We start from the raw sequence: 27,149 nt of genomic DNA, 5'->3' as shown, positions 1-27,149 counted from the left end.
AATGACTTCCTCTCCAGATGCATGGGAGAAAGATGTCAGAGTTGGTGAGAGGGATGGGGAGGGGTGCTGAGGGATGGGAGAAAGCTGGTTGCTGATGGTCTGCTGTGATGTGATGTCCTGACATATGGAATCAATTTTGGATGTGAAGTAAGTAGCAAAATCAAGAGCAGAGAGTGAGAAGGGGAGATGAGGTGGAGGTGGGTAGAGGACTGAGTTGAGAGTGGCAAAGAGGTGCCGGGGGTTGGTAGACTGGGAGGAGATGATGTTCTTGAAGTATGACTGTTTAGCGAGGGAAAGGGCAGCACTGAAGGATGAGAACATTAGTTTGAAATGGAGGAAGTCTGCCTTAGCGCGTAGTTTCCTCCAGTGTCACTCAGCAGTATGTGAGCATTTTTGCAGATATCTGATGCAATTGGTGTACCAGGGTTGAGGTGTTAATTTGCGAGGGTAAATAGTGGTTGGTGGAGTGACAGAGTCAAGAGTAGAAGTAAGGGATGCATTATATAGGGAAGTGGCTTGTTCAGGGCATGAGAGAGAGAATAGGGGAGAGAATTGAGTCAAACAGAGAGGATAGGAATGTGGTGTCAATAGCCTCAATGTTACAATTAGTGATGGTAGCCTTTGGTGGTAGAGATAGGGAAGCAGAGAGAGGTAGGTTAAAGGAGAGCAGGTGTGGTCAGTGAGGGGAAATGGGGAGTTGGAAAAATCAGAAATATCACAATGGTGAGTGAAGACCAGATCCAGTGAGCTCCCATTCACATGGGAGGATGAGGAGGTCCACTGGCAGAGAACAAGTGAAGAGGTGAGGTTAAGGAGTTTAGAGGCAGGGGATTATGTGGGGATATTGCGATAGGGATGTTGAAATCGCCTAGAATAATGGAGGGAATATCAGAAGAGAGGAAGTGAGGAAGCCAGGAAGCAATGTTATCGAGGAATTTGGAGGCAATGCCAGGGGAGTCGATAAATGACAGCTACTCTAAGATGGATTGGTTGGAAAAGGCGTATAGCATGGACTTCAAATGTAGAGAATGTAAGGGATGGTTCTGGGGGTATGAGTTGGTATGAGTAAATAGAAGACAAGCTGTCAGTGCAGCACTGATGATTTTTGCCAACCAGTGTCGGACTGGGGCATGAAGGGCCCACCAAGGGAAAGCAGTTGTAGGGGCCCATACTCAAAGGTGTAGCCAGGCTCCAGAGGGGGTGTGGTCAGCAACCACAGACGTTTGGCAAATCATTAGAGAGTGCATGGTCTGTAGTAAATACTGCTAGTGCATGCCTGAAAATGTACCACTTTAATAGCAGTAATGCACTGTAGAAAATACACCATAGTCCTGTGCAGTATAATGTAACATTTGTATAATGTAAAATTCAAGTGCACTAGGATAAGTCTGGATCTGATCCATAGAGGAGGAGGAGGGCCCACAGGCAGTGGGGCCCACCAGGGGGTTTCCTCTGTTCCCATATGGGCCAGTCCGACCCTGGTGCCAACCTCCTGTCTCTCTCCTCCCCTTCATTTGAAGGTGCAAACTGCGTGCCAGCTGGGGCTGAAAATAATGACTGACAGGTGTATATTGTGCGTAAAGTACTGACAGACAGTACAGCAGGTCTCTGCTGCAGAATATATTGAAAACATTTTTTTTTTTTTTATACAAGTATGTATCTTTTAAAATTGTTAGAAACAAAATATTACCCCAGCACTCAAAATACCAAAGCTGGAATAACGACAGCAGGGAAAATGCCGGTGGTCGAAATCCTGACCACCGCCCGGTTTTCTCACTTGTGGGGTGGTCCACTCCACCAGCTGAGAGGGAATATGATAGTGTGGTGAGCGCAGCCACCGAGCCCGAAGCATGGCGAGTGCAGTGTGCACGCAAGGGAACATGCTGCGTTTGGGATTCGGGAGTTGGTATTTTGACCACCGGGATCCCAACAGTCGGGATTTCTTACCGATTCCACGAGCAATACCCCTGGCAATGAGCATTACACATCCCCTGGGAACGAACATGACACCCTGAGCCAGAGCATGCTACCCCGGGCATCAAGCATTACACACCTCTGGGAACGAGCATGACACCCAGAGCCAGAGCATGAAACCCCTGGCAAATGAGCATGGAACTCCTGGCAAATGAGCATGGAAACTAGAGCATGAAACCCCTAGTAACGAGAAGGTAACTTAAAAGTAATAAGAAGCCTTATTGTAGGGCATAATGTATCACAGATATTGCAGTTTGTGGCATAATACAGTGCAGGGGGCATAATATGGTGCAGGGGGCATTACTGTGTGGGGCTTAATATGGTGGAATTTTTTTATTTTCTGTGGTGGCCGAGGTCTGTTGGTGCAGGGTCAAAATCTGGGGTGTAAGGTAGTCTTTTCCTGTGAGGCCACACCCATTTTAGCAGGTGCACACTCCCTCAATATGCCGTTTTTTTTAATCTATTATGGGGAGGATGGGGGCACATTTTAGATTGTCTATTGGGTGGGTGTGCATTATTTACTGTTTGCCCTGGGAGCCAAATTGTCTAGAAATAGCCCTGGGTGGCGTGAACAGCTTTTAGCCTATGGAGGCAATCTTGCAAGAAAGGCAACTTACTATCCCTCTCCCGCAGTCACTGTCCAGCTTTAGAATCGGACACACATGTGAGCAGTGTCAAATTTTCTGGAAGAGTCTTTCACAAATCTCCTCCTATATGCCGAAGATGTATCACGCAGGGACAGAGATTATTGCTACTGCTATCCCTGCAAATTACATTTTTGTTTAAAAAAGAAAAGTCTTGCCATGAATGTTAATACATAGGCCCATGGGCGTAACTCCCAGAGGAAATGGAGACGCCTGCCTCCGGGCTCCAAGCCCTGAATGAGCACCTGCATGTACAGCAGCACCTGTGTGGTTCACAGCAGGATCCAAGTGTGACTGGTGCTCTTCCAACAGAGCTCTGCGGCGCACCGGCTGCTGCTGCAGAGTTAATCAGCTCTGTCCCAGGATCCCTGCTATCACCTGCAATAGAAGACAGGATGGCTCCCGTCTGGTCAGCTCAGCCTGCGCTGCAGCAAGCAATGGTGCACCCACTGCTGCTGGACTGTGAGATGGGATCAGCTGGTGAAAGTTGATTCTGCATGCTGCAGACAACTGAGGGCTAGATGCATCATCGCTTGGAGAGTAATAAAATTGGGAAAGAAAAAGTGCCAGCCAATCAGATCCTAACTGCCATGTCACAGGCCCTGTTTGAAAAAATTGCAGTTAGGAGCTGATTGGTTTGCACTTTTTCACTCTCCATTTCATAAATTTCCAAGCGATGAAGTATCTGGTCCTGATTCTTGTTAGTCTGACTCAGGGTGTTACATGTAAGCTGCGCTACTACTAGGGGCGTTCCATGTAAGCTGCGCTACTACTGGGGGCATTATGTGTAAGCTGTGTTACTACTGGGGGCGTTACGTGTAAGCTGCGATACTACTGGGGGCGTTCCATGTAAGCTGCACTACTACTGGGGTTGTTATGTGTAAGCTGCGCTACTACTGAGTTAATTATTTGTAAGCGGTGCTACTACTGGGGTCATTATGTGTAAACAGCACTACCACTGGGGCATTTTGTGTAAGCTGTGCTACAACTGGGGCGTTATGTGTAAGCAGTGCCACTTCTGGGGGCGTTTTAAATGGGGTACTATTGTGTGGCCATGCCCCTTTCTTGTGAGACCACATCCCTTTTTCAATGTGAAATGTCCTTTTGTAAAGTATAGGAGGGCACACATTAGTTTGCAGGGGGCGCCGAACACCCTAGCACCGGCCCTGGGTGTGGGCTTCATAGTAGGCCAATATTTTTCTTTACAGGCGGCCTACAGGTCCCAGCAAGCCTGACCCAGCATGCCGACACTTGGAGAACCACAAGTGCCAGCATGCCCGGACACTAAAGGCGCACTGACACCCGTAGTCCACCGGTAAAGAAAATATGAAAATAAAAATACAACACCTGCTGTTTGAATAGTTAATTATGCTGCATCGTCACCTAAGGTCGGCGGCCTTTAAGCTCTCTTTCATGGCCACCGCCCCCCCCCCCCCCCTCTTGCCTGCTCCCTCCTCACCGGCGGACTGACAGCCGATGCCTCGCTGCTGGCTTATATAAACCAGTTGAGGGGGGAGGGTCAATGACGTGGCAATCCGTGATTAGCTCGTGTCGGCCATATTGGATTTAAAAAATGGCTATGCGGCGCCATTTTTGAAATTGGTGATTCCCCGCAAACTGCATTAATGGCTGACAAACACTGAATCCAGGGTCCAGGAGCCAGGCCTGCAGCCATTAATGTCCGCCGAGTACCGACTTCCTGCTGACCGCAATGCTTACTACCACTGCCCGCTACCGTCTGTGATCCGCCGCCACTATAGTTGCCAGTAGCTGCCGCCCGCGATGCCTACTCATCAAACTTGTGATGGACCTGTCGCAATGTGTATATGGGGCTACCTGCCGCAATGTGTATATGGGTCTGCCTGCCGCAATGTGTATATGGGTCTACTTGCCGCAATGTGTATATGGGTCTGCCTGCCGCAATGTGTATATGGGTCTACTTGACGCAATGTGTATATGGGGCTACCTGCCACAATGTGTATATGGGGCTACCTGATGCAATGTGTATAAGGGCTACCTGCCGCAATGTGTATATGGGGCTACCTGCCGCAATGTGTATATGGGGTTACCTAGTGTAATATATATATGGGTATGTGTTTGAGTATATATGGGGGGGGGAGGCGGGTGCCATGACATGAGCTTGCTTCGGGTGCCATGGCTACACGCTACTCCTCTGCCTGGCTGACACTAATGGCCCATACACACGGTGAGATTCGGGCTATGCCCGATTCTCACTATGCGACGGGTTAGGTCGGCATTGCAAGCACATAATGAGTGTCAATTTTGACTATCTTTTCTACGAGATAGTCAAAATTGACTTGCCTGCACAGTCTATCTAGTCTTGCGATGCCGACCGCGTGGGACCACGCATCGGCATCGCATCGGGATCGCAAGGTGACTTTCACCTTGCGATCTACACTAACTTTTCTTACGATTTTGACTATATAGTCAAAGTCGTAAGAAAATATCTCACCGTGTGTACACACCATAAAACTGTCACTCTCTCCCTGCCTTCTACAGCACTAACAGTGACAGTTGGATACAGTCCCTGTCAGTGCTGAACCTAATGCCCAATCACATTGGCTTCAGTGACAGGGGCGTGCTTTCATATGAGCTGAAAGCATGTCTCTGTACCTGAGGCACTTATTCTAGTGACGTGTCTGCTGCTTTTTTTTAATGAACTGTTACAGCCCTCTGCTAGGACCCCACCCCACTTCCGGCCATTTATCATTGGCCGCAGGAGGCACCGCTCTCGGTGACACAGAAACATATTTAAATAGGTTTAATCATCAGAAAAATGATTAAAATAAAGTAACCGTTATATGTGTCAGAATTGGTGATGAGCGGGTTCGGATCCTCGGAAACCGAACCACCCCGAACTTCACCCATTTTACACGGGTCCGAGGCATACTCGGATTCTCCCGTATGGATCGGTTAACCCGAGCGCGCCCGAACGTCATCATCCCGCTGTCGGATTCTCGCGAGATTCGGATTCTATATAAGCAGCCGCGCGTCGCCGCCATTTTCACTCGTGCATTGGAAATGTTAGGGAGAGGACGTGGCTGGCGTCCTCTCCGCTTATTAATGTTGATGCAAATATTTGTGCTTATTGCTTAATTGTGGGGACTGGGTAGCAGCTGTATTATATAGGAGGAGTACAGTGCAGAGTTTTGCTGACAGTGACCACCAGTATACGTTGTCTGCCTGAAAAACACTCCATATCTGTGCTCAGTATGCTGCATATATCTCTGCTCACACTGCTTTATTGTGGGGACTGGGGACCACCAGTATATTATATAGGAGGAGTACAGTGCAGAGTTTTGCTGACAGTGACCACCAGTATACGTTGTCTGCCTGAAAAACACTCCATATCTGTGCTCAGTGTGCTGCATATATCTGTGCTCACACTGCTTTTTTGTGGGGACTGGGGACCAGCAGTATATTATATAGGAGGAGTACAGTGCAGAGTTTTGCTGACAGTGACCACAAGTATATATAGCAGTACGGTACGGAAGGCCACTGCTCTACCTACCTCTGTGTCGTCAAGTATACTATCCATCTAGATTCTATACCTGTGGTGCATTTTAGTTTTGCAGTTTGCTGACAGTGACCACCAGTATATATAGCAGTACTGTACGGAAGGCCACTGCTCTACCTACCTCTGTGTCGTCAAGTATACTATCCATCTAGATTCTATACCTGTGGTGCATTTTAGTTTTGCAGTTCTCTGACAGTGACCACCAGTATATATAGCAGTACGGTACGGAAGGCCACTGCTCTACCTACCCCTGTGTCGTCAAGTATACTATCCATCTAGATTCTATACCTGTGGTGCATTTTAGTTTTGCAGTTCTCTGACAGTGACCACCAGTATATATAGCAGTACGGTACGGAAGGCCACTGCTCTACCTACCCCTGTGTCGTCAAGTATACTATCCATCTAGATTCTATACCTGTGGTGCATTTTAGTTTTGCAGTTTGCTGACAGTGACCACCAGTATATATAGCAATACGGTACGGAAGGCCACTGCTCTACCTACCTCTGTGTCGTCAAGTATACTATCCATCCATATCTGTGCTGCATTTCAGTTGTGCGCAGTATATATAGTAGTAGGCCATTGCTATTGATACTGGCATATAATTCCACACATTAAAAAATGGAGAACAAAAATGTGGAGGTTAAAATAGGGAAAGATCCACTTCCACCTCGTGCTGAAGCTGCTGCCACTAGTCATGGCCGAGACGATGAAATGCCATCAACGTCGTCTGCCAAGGCCGATGCCCAATGTCATACTAGAGAGCATGTAAAATCCAAAAAACAAAAGTTCAGTAAAATGACCCAAAAATCAAAATTGAAAGCGTCTGATGAGAAGGGTAAACTTGCCAATAATCCATTTACGACACGGAGTGGCAAGGAACGGCTGAGGCCCTGGCCTATGTTCATGGCTAGTGGTTCAGATTCACATGAGGATGGAAGCACTCATCCTCTCGCTAGAAAACTGCAGTGCCACTCCTAGATGGGCCAGGTGTTTGTGTCGGCCACTTGTGTCGCTTAGCTTAGTCACACAGCGACCTTGATGCGCCTCTTTTTTTCTTTGCATCATGTGCTGTTTGGGGACTATTTTTTTGAAGTGCCATCCTGCCTGACACTGTAGTGCCACTCCTAGATGGGCCAGGTGTTTGTGTCGGCCACTTGTGTCGCTTAGCTTAGTCACACAGCGACCTTGGTGCGCCTCTTTTTTTCTTTGCATCATGTGCTGTTTGGGGACAATTTTTTTGAAGTGCCATCCTGCCTGACACTGCAGTGCCACTCCTAGAGTATATAGAGAGGCACAAATGGGTCAGCATTAGGAGGGATTGCTGACTCTAGTAGTGCCATAGGGGAAGCCAGGGGTATCCCCAGGTAAGCTGGCTCTCAGATGCTGTAGGTGCCATTACCATGTGGCCTTACACTGGGAATTTAACCCAGATATATATATGTAATTATTTATGGGGTGGGTGTGGGGTGCAGTGGCCCCTGTGTCGGTATGGCTGGGCTGCTGCAGGTCGGCACACCCTAACACTTTATTAACACTTATTATTTTTCCTATCACTTTGTATATATCATTTTAATCACACCACTTACATAGCACTTCTGTGCTTCTTATTAACCCCTATTAATTTTCACCTGTGTGCTGACCTGGGGTGGCCGACCTGTGCCGACATTGTGGGGTCCTGCACCCCAGGCCCATACCTAGTATTAGGGACCCCCAGTGACGGAGAAGCCTTGTCGATCGGCCTGGGGGCTTAACCCTATATCTGCAGATATACGCAACAAAGATCTCCGTATTATCTGATTATTATTATATAGTAATATTATTCACTCGGTGTGCATTAGGGAACACAGTTGTTTTTTTTTCCTACACAGAATTACCCCTCCCCTTTTAGCACCTGAGTGACATTACAATCTGATTGAGCAGCTTTCCACCTTGTGTATTGTATATAGAGAGGCACAAATGGGTTAGCATTAGGAGGGATTGCTGACTCTAGTAGTGCCATAGGGGAAGCCAGGGGTATCCCCAGGTAAGCTGGCTCTCAGATGCTGTAGGTGCCATTACCATGTGGCCTTACACTGGGAATTTAACCCAGATATATATATGTAGTTATTTATGGGGTGGGTGTGGGGTGCAGTGGCCCCTGTGTCGGTATGGCTGGGCTGCTGCAGGTCGGCACACCCTAACACTTTATTAACACTTATTATTTTTCCTATCACTTTGTATATATCATTTTAATCACACCACTTACATAGCACTTCTGTGCTTCTTATTAACCCCTATTAATTTTCACCTGTGTGCTGACCTGGGGTGGCCGACCTGTGCCGACATTGTGGGGTCCTGCACCCCAGGCCCATACCTAGTATTAGGGACCCCCAGTGACGGAGAAGCCTTGTCGATCGGCCTGGGGGCTTAACCCTATATCTGCAGATATACGCAACTAAGATCTCCGTATTATCTGATTATTATTATATAGTAATATTATTCACTCGGTGTGCATTAGGGAACACAGTTTTTTTTCCCCACTCCTAGATGGGCCAGGTGTTTGTGTCGGCCACTTGTGTCGCTTAGCTTAGCCATCCAGCAACCTCGGTGCAAATTTTAGGACTAAAAATAATATTGTGAGGTGTTCAGAATAGACTGAAAATGAGTGTAAATTATGGTTATTGCGGTTAATAATACTATGGGATCAAAATGACCCCCAAATTCTATAATTTAAGCTGTTTTTGAGGGTTTTTTGTAAAAAAAACACCCGAATCCAAAACACACCCGAATCCGCCAAAAAAAATTCAGGGAGGTTTTGCCAAAACGCGTCCGAATCCAAAACCAAAACACAAAACCCGAAAAATTTCCGGTGCACATCACTAGTCAGAATATGTGTCATTAGTATATTCTTTGTATTATTTTAATCATTAATGACAGGGGAGGCACTGCCTCCCCTGACTGCACGTCCCTGCACCACACTCCAACTCGCCACCGGGCGACTAGGATGAACTTACGCCACTGCATAGGCCCCTAAGAGGCATACACCAAATATATATCTAAGAATGGCTGGATTGTGTGCACTTGTATCGTCAATGCAGCGAGGAATAGTTTAGGGATCAAGGGAGGGCTCTTTGTAAATGTGTGGACTTCACATCAAAGATAAGTCCTAATAGTAGTACACACAGCAGTGGGTAATTTATGAATAATTGCTGTCCTTAGATAGGATCCAAACTTTAGGGAGCAGCTGGTGTGCGCACACATACAATGGTGCCAAAGGTCATGTAATAGTCGCAGATGGTGATCACCACAATTTGTTTCAATAGACAAAAATAAATCGGATTCCTGTTTTTTGGGTGTGTGCGAAAAAACGCTACCGTTTCTGGGAAAAACGCGGGAGTGGCTGGAGAAACGGAGGAGTGTCTGGCCGAACGCTGGGAGTGTTTGTGACGTCAAACCAGGAACGAAACTGACTGAACTGATCGCAGTTGCCGAGTAAGTGTGGAGCTACTCAGAAACTGCTAAGAAGTGTCTATTCGCAATTTTGCTAATCTTTCGTTCGCAATTTTGAAAAGCTAAGATTCACTCCCAGTAGGCGGCGGCTTAGCGTGTGCAAAGCTGCTAAAAGCAGCTTGCGAGCGAACAACTCGGAATGAGGGCCAATATGTATTAGAACACTTTTTATCCAATATGAACTATAAATTCTAAATTTACCACATACTGGGGGGAATTCAAATGTTTGAAAAGCTGGTTGGGCGTCTGTTTTTTCCTGTCTATTAGATAGGAAAAAACAGACACCCAACTGACTTTTCAAACAATTGAATATCCCCCATTATATTTAAAAGTGACACCATTCTCTATAACATTAATGCTGCTACTTCTCAAGTTACTGCTCATCAGATTAGTTCTCTGTCAGATTAGGGTTTTGTTGACTTACTGGTAGCGGTGCAAGTGGGCGGGTACGGGTGGGTATGGCGTACCCTTAAGAATTTAGTTGTGGGTACGCCGTACCCACCGCCGATGGGCCGCCTCTCCCTCCCTCTCTCCGCTGCTGCCGCTGCTGCGAGGGGAGGATAGCACAGCATGCGCCTCTCCTGCCCCTCAGTGTCTACCTTCAATTCAGCACCGGCCCAGATCAATGCTGAATTGAAGGTAGACACCCGCACCGCCGCCAGAGACTGAGGGGCAGGAGAGGCGCAGGCTGCGCTCTCCTCCCCTCACACACAGGACAGCAGCAGCGGTGAGCAGCAGGGGAAGGGGGGTGGGGGCATGTGTACCTGGCACTGGGGGCATATCTGGCACTGGGGGGACATCTGTATCTGGCAATGGGGGCATATCTGGCACTGCGGGACATGTGTATCTGGCACTGGGGGCATATCTGGCACTCGGAACATATCTGGCACTGTGGGGGCATTTCTGTATCTGGCACTGAGGGCATATCTGGCACTGGGGGGACATGTGTATTTGGCACTAGGGGCATATCTGGCACTGTGGGGGCATTTCTGTATCTGGCACTGGGGGCATATCTGGCACTGGGGGGACATGTGTATCTGGCACTGGGGGGGGGGCATTTCTGGCACTGTGGGGGCTTTTCTGTATCTGGCACTGGAAGGTAATGTATATCTGACACACTGGGGGCATTTCTGTATCTGTCACTGTGAGGCAATGTATATCTGGCACTCTGGGGGCATTTGTGTATCTGGTACTGTGGGGCATTTGTGTATCTGGCACAGTGAGGCAATGTGTATTTGGCACTGTGGGGCAATGTGTATCTGGCACTATTGGGGTCATATGTGTATCTGCCCCTCCTCCCATATGTGTATCACGCCCCCATTTTCATTGGCTACGCCCCATGTCGCATTTGGTCACGCCCATTCAGTACCTGTAAGACATTTTTTCTTCTTGCACCACTGCTTACTGGTTCATATACTTTACCCCACAAAATTTGTGTTTTTTTCCAGCTACTACCTGCAATTTTTTTGTTAGTGTGCATGCGCATCTGACATGGGACTGTGTATGACTAGGGAGCCGTAAGGAGGCATGCAGATGCAGGAAAATGTACAGAGTAAGGATGTGTATGTGAAGGTATTGGGAGGAGCAGGGGTGGTATGATGTATCTTTGCCTAGGGCGCATTGAAACCTTGCATCGGCTCTGCCCATACAGTGCATCTGGAAAGTATTCACAGCGATTCACTTTTTCACTTTGTCATTATGGGGTATTGTGTATAGAATTTTGAGGACAAAAATTAATTTGTTCAATTTTGGAATAAGGCTGTAACATAACAAAATGTGGACAAAGTAAAGCGTTAATACTTTCCGGATGCACTGTATGTTAGAATATACCGCAATTATTCATTACTGAAGAAAACCTTACTGACATGGCTCCTGAGCTCTGTCTTTCACTGAATACAAAATCTACAGCTGGGTAAACCATGTTGCATTGCAAATGGTCTAAATGCAAACATGCATGCAGGGTGAATACTAAATGATGTACGTGTATAGTATATATATACACCTATTTAAAGTCCAATGTAACTAAATAATCTCACCAATAGAAGCTGGTGTCCTTCTTTCAGGCAAGCTTTCTCTGCTCCTGAACCCGGCTTAACATAGCTGATAAAAATGCCCCTTTCATTGCCACCACTTAGTGAGATTTCCATCATGAGGTTATCGCCATCTACTGTAGCATGTTGTACAAGATGATTGGTGCTCCTGATTCCTCCAGTACATGTTACAGATGGACGGAAGGGTCTGTAACAACAAAAATAATTCCTGGGGGTATATTTACTAAGCTCCCAATTTTGACCGATTTGGTGTTTTTTCGTCAAAGTGTCATCTAGGGAATTTACTAAACTAAAATCTCGGCAGTGATGAGGGCATTCGTATTTATTTGGTAGTCAAAGAAATAAAATACGAATGAATACACCATCGGTCAAATGCGCCTGTTATTTTATACAACTCGGTAATTTACTAAAAATTGTAAGTCACAAACACTGCCGGCAATAGCCAAACACTGCCGTGAAAAAATACAAATCGTAAAAAAAAGCAGTTTTAAAATAGACCTGCTTTTTTTCCCCGTGTTCTGAAAGGCATGCACGGATCCATGAGATCCGTGCATGTTTATCAGTGGGAAGGGGTGTGAAAGGGTTAAAAATCAGAAAAAAAATTGCGTGGGGTCCCCCCATCTAAGCATAACCAGCCTCGGGCTCTTTGAGCCGGTCCTGGTTGTAAAAATATGGGGAAAAAATTGACTGGGGAGCCCCCATATTTGAACAGCCAGCACCGGGCTCTGCACCTGGTCTTGGTGCCAAAAATACGGGGGACAAATAGCGTAGGGGTCCCCTGTATTTTTAACACCAGCACCGGGCTCCACTAGTCAGAGAGATAATGCCACAGCCGGGGGACACTTTTATATAGGTCCCTGCGGCCCTGGCATTAAATCACTAACTAGACGCCCCTGGCCGGGGTACCCTGGAGGAGTGGGGACCCTTTAATCAAGGGGTCCCCCCCCCTCCAGCCACCCAAGGGCCAGGGGTGAAGCCCGAGGCTGTCCCCCCCCCATCCAAGGGCGGCGGATGGGGGGCTGATAGCCAAGTGTAAAAATGAAGAATATTGTTTTTTGTAGTAGAACTACAAGTCCTAGCAAGCCTCCCCGCATGCTGGTACTTGGAGAACCACAAGTACCAGCATGCGGTGGAAGAAACGGGCCCGCTGGTACCTGTAGTTCTACTGCAAAAAAAATACCCAAAAAAAACAGTACACACACACCGTGATAGTAAAACTTTATTACATACATGCATACCGACACACACATACTTACCTATGTTGACACGAAGCAGTCGGTCCACTTCTCCATGTAGAATCCACGGGGTACCTGTGAATAAAATTATACTCACACAATCCAGTGTAGCTTGTGTCCTCTTTGTAATCCACGTACTTGGCAAAAAAACAAACCGGAAAACCCGAACCACGCACTGAAAGGGGTCCCATGTTTACACATGGGACCCCTTTCCCCGACTGCCGGGACCCCCCCCCCCCGTGACTCCTGTCAAAGAGGGTCCCTTCAGCCAATCAGGGAGCGCCACATCTTGGCACTCTCCTGATTGGCTGTGCGCTCCTGAGCTGTCAGTCAGGCAGCGCACGGCAGAGATACAATGTAGCGCATAGGCGCTCCATTGTATCCAATGGTGGGAACTTTGCGGTCAGCAGTTGACCGCGAGTAACCTCAACCGCTGACCGAAAAGTTCCCAACTTTGGATACAATGGAGCGCTTATGCGCTACATTGTATCTCTGCCGTGCGCTGCCTGACTGACAGCTCAGGAGCGCACAGCCAATCAGGAGAGTGCCAAGACGTGGCGCTCCCTGATTGGCTGAAGGGACCCTCTTTGACAGGAGTCACGGGGGGTCCCGGCAGTCGGGGAACGGGGTCCCATGTGTAAACATGGGACCCCTTTCAGTGCGTGGTTCGGGTTTTCCGGTTTGTTTTTTTGCCAAGTACGTGGTTTACAAAGAGGACACAAGCTACACTGGATTGTGTGAGTATAATTTTATTCACAGGTACCCCGTGGATTCTACATGGAGAAGTGGACCGACTGCTTCGTGTCAACATAGGTAAGTATGTGTGTGTCGGTATGCATGTATGTAATAAAGTTTTACTATCACGGTGTGTGTGTACTGTTTTTTGGGGGTATTTTTTTTGCAGTAGAACTACAGGTACCAGCGGGCCCGTTTCTTCTCCTGCATGCTGGTACTTGTGGTTCTCCAAGTACCAGCTTGCGGGGGAGGCTTGCTGGGACTTGTAGTTCTACTACAAAAAACAATATTCTTTATTTTTACACTTGGCTATCAGCCCCCCATCCGCCGCCCTTGGATGGGGGGGACAGCCTCGGGCTTCACCCCTGGCCCTTGGGTGGCTGGAGGGGGGACCCCTTGATTTAAGGGGTCCCCACTCCTCCAGGGTACCCCGGCCAGGGGTGTCTAGTTAGTGATTTAATGGCAGGGCCGCAGGGACCTATATAAAAGTGTCCCCCGGCTGTGGCATTATCTCTCTGACTAGTGGAGCCCGGTGCTGGTGTTAAAAATACGGGGGACCCCTACGCTCTTTGTCCCCCGTATTTTTGGCACCAGGACCAGGCGCAGATCCCGGTGCTGGTTGTTCAAATATGAGGGATCCCCAGTCAATTTTTTCCCCATATTTTTACAACCAGGACCGACTCAAAGAGCCCGAGGCTGGTTTTGCTTAGGAGGGGGGAGCCCACGCAAATTTGTTCTTGATTTTTTACACTTTATTATTTTTTTTTAAAGGTGCACAATGAAGCCCTGCACGGATCTCACAGATCCAGCCGAGATTCATTGTGTGAATGTCGGCAGTGTTTTACTATTCACTCCCGTAAAACACTGGCCGAAAATACGAATTACATCAACATCAGAAAACTCGAAAATGCATAATACGACAGCATAGTAAATGAGGCGTACAAAATTCAAAAAGTTGCAAATTCACACATTCGATGTCATTCGTGTTTGAACTTTAATCTCATTCAGAAAAATACGAATTTTAGTAAATATACCCCCTGGTGTTTAAAAACAAGAAAAAGTAATATTTTCTGCAATATTAAACTGTTGCATACAGTAAAATAATAAATATAATCACAATCACATCATTACTGATATTTTAATAAACAAATTAATAAACTAGTTAAAAATAGCACAATTTTATTATTGAAAGACCCTTTTCATTTTGTTTTATTATATGTGACTGTTTTTAAATATGTTATAGTTTCCTTTTTTTATTTTAATTCATACATGCATAGAACTTATTGTTGAGTGATATTTACTGTAAAAAAATCTGATGTTTCTTTTGGGTGTGGTATTGAAAGTCGACAGTAACTAGGTCGACCACTATTGGTCGACAGTAACTAGGTCGACAGGTCAAAAGGTCGACATGAGTTTTTAATGTCATTTTGGTGTTGTTTTCTTCGTAGAGTGACCGGGAACCCCAATTAGTGCACCGCGTCCCCTCGCGAGTCCGCTACCGCTTTGCTCGGCACAGATTACCGTTCCAATCGTAGTCCACGTGGATCGTTAAGTATGAAAAGGTTCAAAAAAAGAAAAAAATTGTGAAAAACTCATGTCGACCCTTTGATCTGTCGACCTAGAACATGTCAACATAAAGACCCTGTCGACCTAGTTACTGTCGACTGTCAGTCAGAAAAATATCATGATGCACACTGCCATATTTGCACCTCATATAGGTCCGCGCTGCGCATGCGTGCGCTCTCCCGTGCGTACGCATACCCGCTGTTACGTGCACCCGCAGGCGCACGGTATGCGCATTTACGGTAGAGTTTATGTGTGCCTAGCGTGCGACTCAATCGTTACATATTTTAATCATATAATGTATTTTGTGGATTATGGTCCCTTTGATAGAATCTGAAAGTTTAGTTAATGTAGCATGTTCATAAACAAAGAGATCCCTCTTTGTTTGATACGAAGGGTCAGACAAGCGTTATACCGTGGTGTTTAGTATCCATCGGAAGAGTATTTAATTAGCAATATTCCGGTGTTGGTTTGAAGCGGATTAATCGCTCGTGCGAATAGTTATGGACATAAGAAGTTTATGTACTTTTACTATTATTTGCACTCACTTATCCATGCGGCGGGAAACCTAGTTTCCCACCCACCTGAGCAGTTGGAAATAGTCACAGCCCACCTGTATGAATCAACCTATGACCTTTTGTTATAATGCGAAGACGAATTCCTGTGTCCAATGAACAATGAGATTGTAGGGACCATTGTATTGCATTGTGTGTGGGGCATAAATAGACAAGCCGATCTGATCCAGCTCATTCTCTTCAACGGTTCTCACCACTGATAATCGGGAGCTGGATATCCAGAGGCGCATGCGATTGTTTCCTTTGTGCGTAAGTTTTCTCCGCAATCATATTGTCTTTATTGTTATTGTGAGCCATATCTCTCTCTCTCTCTCCTCTCCTCTTTCTCTCTCATTTTCCCTTAAACGTAATTGTATTGTATTGTATTTCATGTGTAGTTATCTGGTTAGTTAGTCTATGTTATATTGGTAGTGTATGACTTGTATTGTATTATTCTTTTGCAAATAGAACGTTCATAGAAGGTGTTAGAACCTGAGATCGGTATCTGTGTATTTCTTATATTTCTAAGTATTCTCAGAGCGTCGGAGACGCTCGAACAGCTTTTAAGTTAATAAGGTTATACTGTGTTACCTCTACACCCTATCACTACACCAAGGTTTACTGCATAATACATTGTTTTATGGTATAGATATAAAGGTTTTACACTGTGAGCGTCAGCGCCGCTTGTGATCTCCTCGTGGTCCCGAGCGTCCGCTACGCGAATAGCGTATCATTACGTTAGTCGGCAGCCAATAGCGTGCCTGCCTGTGATCTCTTGGCCGTGAGCGAACGTGACGCTTGAGCGTCTCGACTACGGCTAAGCGATTGTTACGCAACGTGCGTACCCTTACGGTATTCCGTACGCCAATAGCGTACTGTGTTCTTTGACCTCTTAAAGGGTTTTAAGTAAGATAAATATTTAGCTTTATCACGACCAATAGTGGTCGACCTAGACATTGTCGACCTAGTTACTGTCGACTTTCAATCCGGATCCCGTTTCTTTTGTAGGTGTATCTACCTCATCCAACAGCTGCTTAGAAGTAAGTTCACTTTTCAATTGAAATTGTTTAATACAATTTCTATTTCTCTTCTATTCATTAGGACATGGTTATTTTTTTTCTTAAACGTGCACTTGTCTGAAAAAAAAGCCATAAAGAGCACCATAGATTGCTATTGCATCTATGAGAGTAACAGTATTTTTTGATGACTTGTAGTGATGGGATGTGGTCAGCATCCCGGCAGTCTGGTGACCATTCAGTAGATAGAAAATGCAAGTAAAAGGAATGTGCTAATTAGAATATATTGTAAACACACAAATGACATATAGGTATTTCAAGAATTACTACAACATCTCCAATCATTATCTATAAGGAAACCAAAACTGGGCATATGGTCTTGTGCAAAAAGTCACTTCAATAGTGTTCACTGTTTTTAATACAGAGTATAAGACAGTTCATGTCCACATAACTGGGAAGTTTGATTCCATTCACAAGAGATCCCTGGTCCCACTCATTATCTGAAGAGAAGTGGTTACATTTATTTACTACCATTTTTTTCCTGGAAGGGTTCTGTTAGCCAACTCATGAAGGCAGGAGATTTACTTTTCCTAAAGCTGGGTACATACAATTGGCATTTGTTACAACATCGAAATCAATGCCCATCAGCTCAGATTGCGCGTACACACTGGAACGATATTAATGAAGGACGAAGCAATCACGTTCCATCCTTCACTGGCCGACATGCGCCAATGTGAGCTATATGTCGGTCTGATATGTCGGATCGGACGACATATCGCTCAGTGTGTACCCAGCTTTACCCTAAAAGCAGGAGTGTACAGCTTGTAATGACATAACATTAACATCACTCAATGATTTTGTTACCTTTCCAGAGACAACTTTCTAAAAATTGAATTAACTTGTTCGAGGTCATAGCTATCCAGACTTTCTGACTGGTGTGAAGAAGAAGAGGAATGGATAGATGGGGGTCCAAAATAATATTTATCATGAAACTCATCTGCAAAGATATACAAATATCAGTACCTCATTAGGCACAATACATATTGCCTGAAAGAGGTTTGATTTTGCTGCAACAAAACACATTATTGAATGTGGTGTAACATTTAAGTGAAACTGTCTCAGCATAAAATCAGTGTTCTTGCTTTACTCTATTGTTTCTGGAACCATTGTCTTCTACTCTTACTGTAATTATCTATGGAAAAGATTCATTTAACTGTGAGGATCTTTGAGGAAAACCTTGTTACTTTTTGCTTACATATCAAAGAGGTGATTACATGCAATATGAGCAGCTGGAACCTCGTGCTTAATTAAATTGCCCCTGTTAATTAGCTGTATGGGCTTTTTATGCCCACTTACCACCACCATTGCTCCATAGCATTACGCTGTAACACATCTCATTTGTATATATTCTAACCATAATTAAAATAATCATTATTAGGACGACAGGCATTTAGAGAAAAAAGTGTGTAAGAGTCTAGGAAAGGGCTAGCCTGTCTTTCCACACAATATAGTCATATGTTTTCTAAGATATATTTCTGTTAACACAACTTTTGTGATTCCCCATTATAATTCCACCACGGCTATTGTGACAATATAGATTTATATTCTGAGAATGAAAGCATATATTAGGGAATCTGTTGCACAGCTTACCATCAAGTTCTATGCTGTCATAGTCTTCATCAGCAGGACTGTTAAAATAATTAAAGAAATAGAGTAACGTTTTTAAAGTGTTTTTAGAGTATTTAAAGAATTGTTGACTATGTAAATGAAACATTGGCTTTGTAATCTGACCTGTACACAGGCACATCTTCCTTGCTCCTTCGCATGATGGAGTCATTCCCGGGGGGTTCTGGGGTTGTGGACATAATACTATGACTGCGATTTTTCAATGGGTACTAGAAAAAAATATCTTGTATGAAACATTATTTCTATTTTACATGACAGAATATTTATATATTTCATGCATTTTTGCAGTGTTTTGTATAGGTCTAATGTGAACTGGGCTGGAACTGGAATTGCTTGGAAACATGCTGGAACTAGAATTGCACTGGATCAGGCTGGAAACAGAATTGCTGCCGCATACAGGACAAGAGCTAACGTTCTTAGAGATAGACTCTGAGAATGAGCACTGCGGAACACAGAAAGTCTGCTCGCAGATCAGGCTCTGAGAGATATTTCACTTGCAACCACCATGACATTCAGGAAGTATTCTTATAGGGGTTGCTGGTTGCAGATTGGTTACTGATGTCAGGTGTCCCAGACCTCAATCCGTATTGTTGGTGCAGTGATCACCTGATGTGAAAAAAACATGGCAATGCCCTGTGTCCGGGACTGGCGGTAAACGGACTATGTAGCACTCCAGTAAAGTCTGCCAGGCGACAGTGCAGGACACTCGAAAGAGATGCCAACAGGAACCTCTGGAGTGGGAGTAACTGCAGCACCCCAGATTGATAAGCATTAGTGATTAACTCAAGAGTCGTGCTGAGCGGCGACAATGAGAGGACCAAGGTAGTTTGGAGGTGATCATTGTTCTATGTGAGATTCATGAGTTGTTGTATGAGGGTGAGAATATGAGTTCCACACAATGACTGATGGATTATATGAAGTATTTTGAATATAGAGCACACAGTGAATAAAGTACACTGGTTCATGTTTCTATCACTGATGTTCCTACCACTGACAGCTCAGGTCCACTAAGGCAGCTATTTTGAATTTAGTTAGTAGAATCTGACACACACACAAAAACTATTTTTTGTGCTATTCTCTTTTAAAGTAATTTATCTGTTATGTTACTTGGATTACACCTTAATTTTGCCTGACATTCATTCCTTTGTACTTAAGTATTTGACACCTTCAAAATGTGTCAGAAGTAAAAAATGTTAAAAGGAGGTAAGACAGTTAAATATTATTTTCCAGAATATAAATTTCAGGTTTTTTTAATACATTTACATTTAAATAGCACAGCAAGAAGGAACTTAAAACAAACTAAAACATATATCAAGTGATGTAATTAAGTCCTCTACATACTGCCTTGGAAACATCAGAGCTGTTGATGGCAATGTTGTTGAAAGAACCAGACCTATGAAACACTGCTTCCGTTTGACCACTGTTGTACTCTGCTTTATTATCATGATCTTCAGCAGCTATATAGTAACAAAACACAAAGAAAACAATCAAAAAGCCAGCAAACTTATTGGTCTCTAGGTTTTGGCTTATACACATAAGATAAATCATTATACCTGCCTCCACAAAGGTCTTCTCTATCAGTAATTTGGGACCCGTCATTTGCAGGGTCACTAGCTATCAAGTCTGGTGTTGCCGCTTTGTTTGTTTTATCGTCACCCATCTTTCCATTTCTATGGGGTATATTCAATTGGCGTCGGATCCATTCCGACATGCATTTGTCGGAATGGATCCGACAACCCCTATTCTATCCCATCTCAATTTTACTTTTTCAAGTCGAATTGAGGTGAGGAACCCAGAGGAGGAGAGGGGGAGGGGGGGACCGTGGGGAGACCAGCAGGGGACTGCCGCGGGCAGCCAGAGGAGATCAGCGCTACAGTAGAGCTGCAGAAGGATGTCACTCAGCCACCCGACCTCACGGCAGTGTCCACCCGGCTCCAACAAGCTTGCTGGAGCCGGGTGGACGCTGCCGTGAGCGGCGCGGCTGTGTGACATCCTGCTGCTGCAGCGCTACTGTAGCGCTGATCTCCTCTGGCTGCCCGCGTCAGTCCCCCGTCTCCCTGCGGCTCCCCCCCCCCCTCCTCCTCTGGGTCCGCATCTCAGTCCGACATCTTTTAATGTCGGACTGAGATGGTCGAAAAGGGGGCCAAAACCTGTCGGTTTTTGCCCTGTTTTCGACACAAGCATGTGGATCGGCAGCTATACCGCCGATCCACGTCCTTTTCGACAAGTCAAATTTTTCAACTTGTCGAAATTCGAAAATATTGAATAGGTTGGAACCCCTTCCGACCTAAAAAAAGTCGAAAACAGCTGTCTTTTCGACAGACGGCAGTTTTCGACTTCAATTAAATATACCCCTATGTCTTTCTACTCCTCAATCTCTCTCTCACTTTTGTCCTATATCTCCCATCTGTCTGTCTCTTTCATTTTTGTCATCCCTCCTCCCCAACTCTCTTTCTTAACTCTGTCTGCCTCCCGGTATGTTTTTCTTTCACATCTCTGTCTGTACCTACCCCCCTGTCTCTCTCATTGCCGTCCCTACTCTGCTTTGGTTGCAGTGGAGGGGGTCACAGGAGAGGTGGGAGCGGGGCTCATGGAGAAGATGTTGGAATGCTGGGGGGGCTGGAGGTGGGAGGGCCAGGTGTGCTTGTTTGGGGAAGCTGCCGGTGTGGGGAAACAGTGGTTCTGGGCACTGACTAGAAAAAACAGTCTGTCTCTCTCTCATCTCTGTCCTCCCTCTCTCATCTCTGTCCCATCTGCCCCATGGAATGCTGGGAGGCTGTGCTGTTTTGTACATGAAGGTGAGGGTATGGCTGGTATGGACCTGTGATGAAGAGCTTTGGGGGGACGCAGATGTTGGTGGTGCGGGCATGACAGTAGAGAACAATTCTTACATTTGTACAATGCTGGTGAGAAGAGAAGCTGTGTGTGTCAGGCAGCCAGTGAGAGTGGCACGCCTGTCCTAGACTGACATAGTAGAAGATTATAGAACAGATAATGCTGATTGAATAAAGTTTATTGCTTAGATTAAAAAATGAGTATTCTATTATTCAGTGATTTTGCTTTCCTGGGGAAGAATATTTTTACTGTACTAACAAATTAGACAACATTGCTTACTATTTAGCCTGTGTAAGGCCAAATTTTGCTTATATGTTCATTTATTTGTACATAGAGATGTGTCCTCACTTAACTATCCCTCTGGCCAGTCCTACACATGGCTTTTTTGTGATAGAGTTCTATAGAATAATAGCTTTTGACACCTTATCACTTGTGTCACTGGATTCCATTCTAAGGCCAGTATTCAATTAACCACTGTAGATTGTCCCTAATGCCAGCAGCCTGTATAAGGGATTTTGTTTCACCTCCCTGAGGCAGGCAAAGCAAAATCCGTGATAACCAGCCCTATCAGCCCTATTTTTTTTACGCGAAAACACATCGGATGTGTTTTCACAAGAAACCGCATGACAAAAGGGGTATAATTGAATAGTCTGAAGAGAAACATCAGGCAAAAAAATCACAATAATACCCCTTTTTTAATGCAAAAATGTATAGGGGAAAATTGAATACCAGGCTAGAAAGGAGAGCTAAGGGAGGACACGTCTGTATTTACTGTGAAACAAGGTGTGGTGATTTACGAAGAGTGCAATGAAATTTAGAATCAGCTGCCCATAGTTTATAAAGATCAGTAAGGGTCCCACTACACAAGTTCTAGGTTCTTCTGCTCTATTATTGCAATTTTAAATAAAGAACTTAACTCTCAATGGGTCTGATTCTGAATTAACGTAATGTGGTTACAATTCTCGATGCCCAAAGCAATCATGGTGTAAGTCCTATGCATCTATCCACTGGTATTCTGAGTTGTACACATGTACTGTATGTGATCACACCACCGCTCAGCCTCGCTTACACATACCCCATACATAGTGAAGATGACACTGAAAAAGGAGTGCACAATCCATATACACAACACAGAATAGGTTACAACTTTGGCTACATGCACACGGGATGCTTCTCTTACAATGCTACCCAGTAATGCCCAGTCTGCCATCGGTGAGAGTAGGGTTAGGCTGCAGGTGGGGTGGGTTAAGATGTGAGAGGGGTGGGTAAGGGTTAAAATATCAGGATATTGATACCATCCCCATTTAAATAACAGCATAGAAAACCCTGTGTATGTTAATAAAACAAGTGAAATAAGTATACGTGTCTTTGTAAAATTCTCACATGGTTATACAGAAGTATAAACATTTTACATTTCTAACCTTGAAATTCAGTTTGCTTATTGAAAATTGGAGACTTTGTTCTTAAGATCTGTAAAACAAAGACAGATAGATATCAAGAGGTCACATGTTTGCTATGAAAGTATACAGTTGGCTTTGTATTTTCATCAACCTGTAAAGCACAGTATAAATGCAGTCACGTTCTGTCACCCATTGCAAAGGTTTACTAATGGCAATTAGAACATCTACCCTAGTGGGTCTCAGCTCCAGACCTCAAAACCAATAACACATCATCATATGGGATGTAGCCAGCTATTCCCACACCTGGGTGTCCACGACACCCATGGAGTGGGAATAGAACCTGTGGCGAGCGCAGCAAGCCACCAAGCCTGCAGCGAGGCGAGCGCAGCAAGCCTGCAAGGGGCTTCAGTGCGCTTGCCCCCCTGCCGGCATTCTGGTGGTCAGGATCCCAGCATAGGTATTCTGACCGCCAGGATCCCGACTGCCGGGATCCAGTAGCCAACCCCATCATATTTTGTGGAATTCTTTCATCATGCAGAGTGAGTTAATCAATTTTGATGGGTCAGTAATTATCCCACCTGCTTCCACAGACAGAAATCCTCAAAACATGATCTGTTAGGAAAATTTGAGGGTGGATGTTGAGAACCCCTGCTCTACTCTGTTCCTGACTTACAAAAGCATCTTAGGTTAAATGTTGCCTGCATCTGTCCTATGACACTCATTTTCCTTATACTTAGAAAGAGATCTTCTAACCATCTAAATCATTGTAAGAGAGTGTCATGGTCATTTCCATACAGGGCATAACTAGGGAGGTTCGGACAGTACACGACACACATCGGATTTGCCTTGTGGGCGCAACCGGCCACATCCATCCACGATTCCCTTTGATCTGCCAACTGCCAGTTCTTTACACCAGCCACCATGCCAGCTTCCTCCACCCACACTGAACTGCACGGACTGGACTGCATACTACACTGGAGCAGGAGACTGCACTATTACAGCAGGTCAGCTGTAAGGATCCCGCCGAGCACAATCAGAGTCACAGCTGGACTAGGCACATGGGGGTAAATTTACTAAGGTGGGAGACTTTTAGAACTGGTGATGTTGCCCATGGCAACCAATCAGATTCTACTTACCATTTATCTAGCTGCTTCTAGCAGATAATAGATATAATCTGATTGGTTGCTATGGGCGACATCACCAGTTCTAAAAATCTCCCACCTTAGTAAATTTACCCCATGGAATCAAGCAGGAACACCTGTCTGACCAAGGCATAGAGATCGGGGCGCACTGACAGCTTCTAAGAGCGCCCGCCTGGCTGCCAGTGTAAGAGACTGGACACAGCAGCAGCTTCACAAAGAACTTGCTGCAGTATTGCATGCTGATCACCCAGACACCTCGTCACTCCAGGGCAGAGCCGTAACTAGACTTTTTGGTGCCCTGTGCTACAGAGAGAATTGGTACCCCCCACTTTTCCAAAAGGTACACACAAAGTGCATGCCTCGTGGGGGCATGACAAGATTTACCCCAGAGAAAGCCCATGCTATGATGCCCCTTCACACATTTTCTAACTATGTATATATATATATATATATATATAAAAGACAGTTTACTATAAGTAGTAAAAGAAAGGCACTCTCCAGACTTCCTGACTTTTGATGTCAAACTTGTTCATTGAAGTGCTGGCATGCACTGACACACATGGTGTGATTTCCTCAGTTGTTCTGTACAAATCACGGAGCCTTGACAAAGGTTCCATAATGGGACGGAAACGTTGGCTACCTCTATGTGCATGCTAATAAACTTCAATGAACATGTTTGACATCAAAAGTCTAGAGAGTGCCTTTCTTTTACTACGTGTAGTAAACTATCTTCTATGATTATCGGGTTACCACATAAAGTGGTCGCTTTAAAGGCACCCTAGCACATCAGTGGATACAAGGTGTGAGTGCCGGATTACAAATACTCATATTATGTAATAGCTATAATCACAAATGGGCAGATTGATCACTAATGGGTAGGTGAGCTTTAAACCAGGTAAGCACATTTGTTGAGCTGTGTTGGTGACTGTCTTACCTTTAAAGCCATAAGTTTGGCAGGTGAGCTTAAAGCCAGGTAAGCACATTTTCTCCCATGAGATAGCAGTTGCCAGGTTTCCAAAATATCTATGTGAAAATGTATGTGATAGAGTAGGGCTTGCAGTGAAGTTGGGTCCCTTGATGTGGACTGCAAGCTTAAATGCATTGTACAATTCATGAACTAAACCCCCATTATTTATCCAGTTATGTATTAAAGTATTAAGGAGAATGGAATTACTAAGGAGAGTGCAGGATTCCCAGTATACTGTATGTATATTTGAGCAGGCGGTCACAGCACACTGCACCCCAACCTAGGTGTGGGGAGTACGTGAGTGCACCCCTCTCCTGGGAATGGTGAGTGCTGTGGATTCCTGTGTGTGTGTGTATATATATATATATATATATATATATATATACACACACACACACACACACACACACTTTTCCTTAGGAATCAATGACCCCTATTATCATTGATGCCACAAATGCTTTCCACATGGGTTTGAAATGAGCTAGGGTGGGAAATTACAAAGATGCTACAAAAGTGCATATTGTACACAGATTTAAGTAAACATATAATATACTGCATACCTCCCAACAGTTTAGAATTGAGAAGCGGGACTCCTGCGCACACGAAGCACGCGCACCTGAAAAGGTGCGTGGTCTAAATGAAAGGGGCATGTTCTCACGGTAGTGCCGCCATTGCGAGTCACACACCCTTTTACCGTCACTAACGGGGGAATTACCAGTGCTTTGTGAGCCGCTGGCATGCCGCCAGTCCCTCTGACATCACTGAATAGACGCTGGGCACTTGCGCACAGCATTTATTCACCACTGCTCTGCTAAGCAGGGCAGCGAGTGCAGGAGCCCCCCAACTCCCCCCCCCCCACCGCGTGTGGGACAGCGGGACAGTCCCAGAAAACGGGACTGTCCCGTGAAAATCTGGAGAGTTGGGAGGTATGTACTATATATCATGATGAAACTACTAAAGCTACATCATACAATTTACGCACTGAAAATAAATGTTTTGGTTTCTATCATGGATTATAGTAGTGCATTGGGTGGTGGGGGTGGATATTGCTTGAAAATATCATTTAGGTGATTAATCTAAATTCTGACTTCAGTGGGAATCCAGCTGCACAGTTTCTAGTAGAGTATCAATGACCTATCTGGTCAAACTCGATGAGATACTGTACGTCCATTTGGTTATCAGTAGAACCTGTTAATACAATCAGGAGACTATTGTACACACAAGTTGGTAGCAGCCATTTTCTGACCATATGGCCAACAATTACTTGCTGATTCAGATCAGATTGTAATCTTAGAAGATTATTGTTTCGGGTTTATCAATTTGTTCCAGGTTATTTATCGTTTCGTTACCACAGTCTATGAATAGGATATACAGTATACAATAACAAAACTATGGTATACATGCATTCTGTAAATAACCTGCATTACTTGCTAAAAAAATGTGAATTAGGCTCTGATCAGTTTCTAGAAAATGTTACTCACGGCTGCTGCAACTGTTATATAGGACTGTCTGTGTGCACAATTTCTATATTATAATTGCTGATGCTGTTTTTAATTAGTTTTCAACGTCTGGTTAGTTAAGTTTTGCAGTTGGTGTTTCAATAAATTGTTTTATTACATTAATTCTTCCTGGGTAAAGATCTCCACCTATTTTCTGTATATGATCTGTTACTGTGGCATGAGCAAATTATCTTGCAAATTATCTGACTTTCCCTAGCCATTCTCAGTTCTACAAGACTCTATGGAGGTCGAATAAACACACTTGTGGAATGCCCTTTAGGTTCATCCTCCTCTTTTTATTTGAGTCGCCATTTTCGAAAAAGTATTTGTCATCTGGAGATCCCACGGAATCTGACGAGTCCTCAGCATCTGGACCACTAGTCTTTGAGCCAGGTGACATTATAATGTGTAGATTTCTTGGTAAAGTCTATAAGTGGGAAGTTTACAAGAAAAGGAAAATATGAATTACACTGAACACACATATAATAATCCTTATTTCGTGTTGAATAGAAAACTGCACTTGTACACTTAAGTTTATATAACTGTATATTAAATGACATGCATTTTAACATAAATGCAACTCGAAATCTAGTGTGTACATACGTCTAGAGCAAAGATACTGCAGTTATCATTATCAGCATCTTAGAAACTTACGCCAAGCCTTTGGGACGTGCACAGACCTCTGTATCTTGAAGATATATGCAAGTCAAAATAATAGGTGAGGTTGACGTTGTCTTCATCTCACTACTGTACTGAGCTTACACATGAAAGCTGATAAGCTGCCTCTCTGAGTGCACGTGAATGTGAGTATATTATGATT

General features: G+C 44.7%; 1 protein-coding gene across 8 annotated transcripts in view; it reads right to left on the bottom strand.

The window, feature by feature from the left end:
- The window catches only part of CARD11 (caspase recruitment domain family member 11), a 220,382-nt gene that overhangs the window by 50,801 nt on the left and 142,432 nt on the right, over window positions 1-27,149 (bottom strand). For all 8 annotated transcript variants that reach the window (XM_063934192.1, XM_063934193.1, XM_063934190.1 and 5 more), the window contains 7 exons: window positions 26,592-26,756; window positions 22,743-22,791; window positions 19,828-19,943; window positions 18,592-18,695; window positions 18,451-18,488; window positions 17,665-17,797; window positions 11,683-11,884 (listed from right to left, as the gene is read on the bottom strand). In XM_063934192.1, coding sequence (XP_063790262.1) covers window positions 11,683-11,884; window positions 17,665-17,797; window positions 18,451-18,488; window positions 18,592-18,695; window positions 19,828-19,943; window positions 22,743-22,791; window positions 26,592-26,756 — 807 coding nt within the window. The remainder of the gene's footprint in view (window positions 1-11,682; window positions 11,885-17,664; window positions 17,798-18,450; window positions 18,489-18,591; window positions 18,696-19,827; window positions 19,944-22,742; window positions 22,792-26,591; window positions 26,757-27,149) is intronic.

Source organism: Pseudophryne corroboree, chromosome 7, assembly GCF_028390025.1.
Source record: "Pseudophryne corroboree isolate aPseCor3 chromosome 7, aPseCor3.hap2, whole genome shotgun sequence".
NCBI lineage: Eukaryota > Metazoa > Chordata > Amphibia > Anura > Myobatrachidae > Pseudophryne > Pseudophryne corroboree.
The sequence above is the reverse complement of the archived record's forward strand: the minus strand, read 5'-3'. Positions and strand labels throughout refer to the sequence as shown.